This window comes from Cottoperca gobio, chromosome 19 (genome assembly GCF_900634415.1).
Source record: "Cottoperca gobio chromosome 19, fCotGob3.1, whole genome shotgun sequence".
Taxonomy (NCBI): domain Eukaryota; kingdom Metazoa; phylum Chordata; class Actinopteri; order Perciformes; family Bovichtidae; genus Cottoperca; species Cottoperca gobio.
Genome location: NC_041373.1, coordinates 7,398,383 through 7,400,929, shown reverse-complemented (window position 1 = coordinate 7,400,929; position 2,547 = coordinate 7,398,383). Strand labels below are relative to the sequence as shown.

Sequence of the window (2,547 nt, the reverse complement as noted above, 5' to 3'; positions counted from 1 at the left end):
GGAGAAAGAGGTCTCCTGTCCTTCCGTCCAGGCTTTCATTAACCCCTGCCACCAAACCTGGACCCAGACTAGAGCTACTCTCCTCCGCTCGACGGACCGGTACGTCATGGCTGCCAACCGCCGCTGCACCGTCGCCCCCAATTACCTAGTGGGCCAGAAAGTGTGGCTATCCACTCGGGACTTCCCGTTACGGGTAGAGTCTAAAAAATTGCTGCCTCGGTTCATCGGCCCGTTTGAGATCCAGGAAGTTACAGGAATAAAAACGGAAACTATATTTACATTTTCTAGAAGAATTTATTTTTATTGACTGATATAACAAATATTAAAAATATTATTCAATGTTGCTCAAAGCCAAGTATAGAACAAATGTGCATGTTGATCAAAATGGACGAATACATGATCTATAAACACTCAAATAAATAAATAATACAAGTAAGCAAATAAATGAACACATTGGTACTTGTTGTGTGCAGTATCAACCAATCAATAAATACATGTGTAAACAACTCAGTACATAAATAAGCAATAAATAAATAGATTAATCTGACAGATAACAGACAGATTGTAGTTGGTGAGCAGATATGAAGCCAGCTGGTCTGCTCACATGCTGCCTCGAATGATCAATAAATACACAAATAACTCAATCATTTAATAAATAAATATGTTAATAAATAGATAAATAAATAGCAAGTAAGCAAATAAATGAACACATTGGTAAAGTAAAGTAAAGTCTTTTTATTGGCTTTTGCAGGTAAAAAACAAACAAAACATAAATAAATAGTAAATATATGTTGATCAACAACATATTCATTTATAAAGATACTTGGTGTGTGGAGTACCAACTAATCAATAAATACATGTGTAAACAATTCAGTACATAAATAAGCAATAAATAAATAGATTAATCTGACAGATAACAGACAGATTGTAGTTGGTGAGCAGATATGAAGCCAGCTGGTCTGCTCACATGCTCCTCGAATGATCAATAAATACACAAATGACTCAATAATTTAATAAATAAATATGTTAATAAATAATATAATAAATAAAAAAGTAAAATGAATAAACACATTGGTAATGTGACGGACAGATGTTAGTTGGTGAGTAGAGATAAAGCCAGAAGGTCGGCTCTGATCAGATGGGTTTTCATCTCCTTCCTGATCAGCTCCCAGGATTCAGCACTGTGGCCCTGCAGACAGAAGAATTTCATCATTATTAAATAGTAAGAAATATAGATAGATAGATAGATAGATAGATAGATAGATAGATAGATAGATAGATAGACAGACAGACAGACTTACCATTTTTTCCAGGACGTGGCTTGAGAGTCTCTTGAAATACATGTGCAGCTTCTTGTTCTTCTTCTTGTGGCCCTGGCTCCCAAACTAAATGAATACAAAAGTCAAATATGATGAAACAGCTTCATTACACAGGCACCATGTTAACTTTCCACATGTACTATGAATTGATTCTTTCATTCAACAGGTATGTTGATACACACTGAGACTTACACAGGAGTGAAGGCCTTCAACCTGCTGGGTTACAACATGGAGAAAGTTCTCCTCTTTGTTCTCCCATGATGCATTGCTGTGATCCTCCTCAAACAGGGAAACAATCTCCTCCAGAACCTGAACTGTGAAATGGAGTTTATCCTCAGCCTGGAAAAAGAAGATCAATCACAGATTACAATAGGAAGAGATTTATTTATAACAGATAAAACAAACCTACACGTTTCACTGAAGAAAATAAATAGAGAAAATCAAGCAATGTGTTTGTCTTTTGATTTTTATTCCAAAAGTTGAGGCTGACTTACTGATGCTTTGGACGCCTGGTTGTATAGATGGTTAGGGAAGTCCACTTCAGCATCCTCAGTGGTGTTAGTGGAGTTATTAGCCTGCATCACACACAAACACACATCATGAAGTAAACACACAGTAAAGTAAACTCATTCAATGACTTTAAACAACTTCCAAAAGAAGTGCACTTACCATCGTATCTATTAGATCCAAAGACTTTTCACTGAGCTCTCTGTATTTATGATTCATCCATCTGCAGCTCAGAGAGGAGCCTGCACTGTACAGACTGAGAGACAGGCACACAAAGAAGACCCCGTTGAGCATTTTGAAAAGGTACATTTCCTTTGTATGGAGTAAATAGTGATTTCTCTCGTGAACCAGTTGATGTGATGGAGCAGAGCTGCAGCGCCTCATTTATACAGCAGGACGCACCTATTTCATTTTCCTGACATCCACCTGCGGGAAACAAGTGCGGCTTTCACGCGCTCAAGGTAAACCTCAACATACAAACATGTATAATGTCACACACATTTCGGATTCTAATCAGTCTCCTAATGAAATATGTGTGACACAATAAGATAATGTTGCAGATCAAGCTAAAATACTGCGCCGAGTTTTAAAAGGCTACAACTTAATACAGTAATGGCACTAAACATTTCATATTAAAGAATACTTTAAACATAACCACAGTTCACTTTATATTATCATACAGGGAACAATGAGTAACATGGGAATATTTTTGCGACTTTTA

The 2,547-nt window shown here is 36.8% G+C and overlaps 1 protein-coding gene across 1 annotated transcript; it reads right to left on the bottom strand.

Moving 5' to 3' along the window:
- Window positions 1–945: 945 nt before the first annotated feature.
- LOC115024709 (interferon a3-like) lies at window positions 946–2,120 on the bottom strand. The gene is made up of 5 exons (XM_029456500.1): window positions 1,989–2,120; window positions 1,814–1,894; window positions 1,512–1,658; window positions 1,302–1,385; window positions 946–1,189 (listed from the first exon to the last, which is right to left on the bottom strand). Exons 1-5 carry the CDS (start codon window positions 2,118–2,120, stop codon window positions 1,094–1,096), a joined length of 540 nt encoding a protein of 179 aa, XP_029312360.1. The 3' UTR covers window positions 946–1,093.
- Window positions 2,121–2,547: the final 427 nt, after the last annotated feature.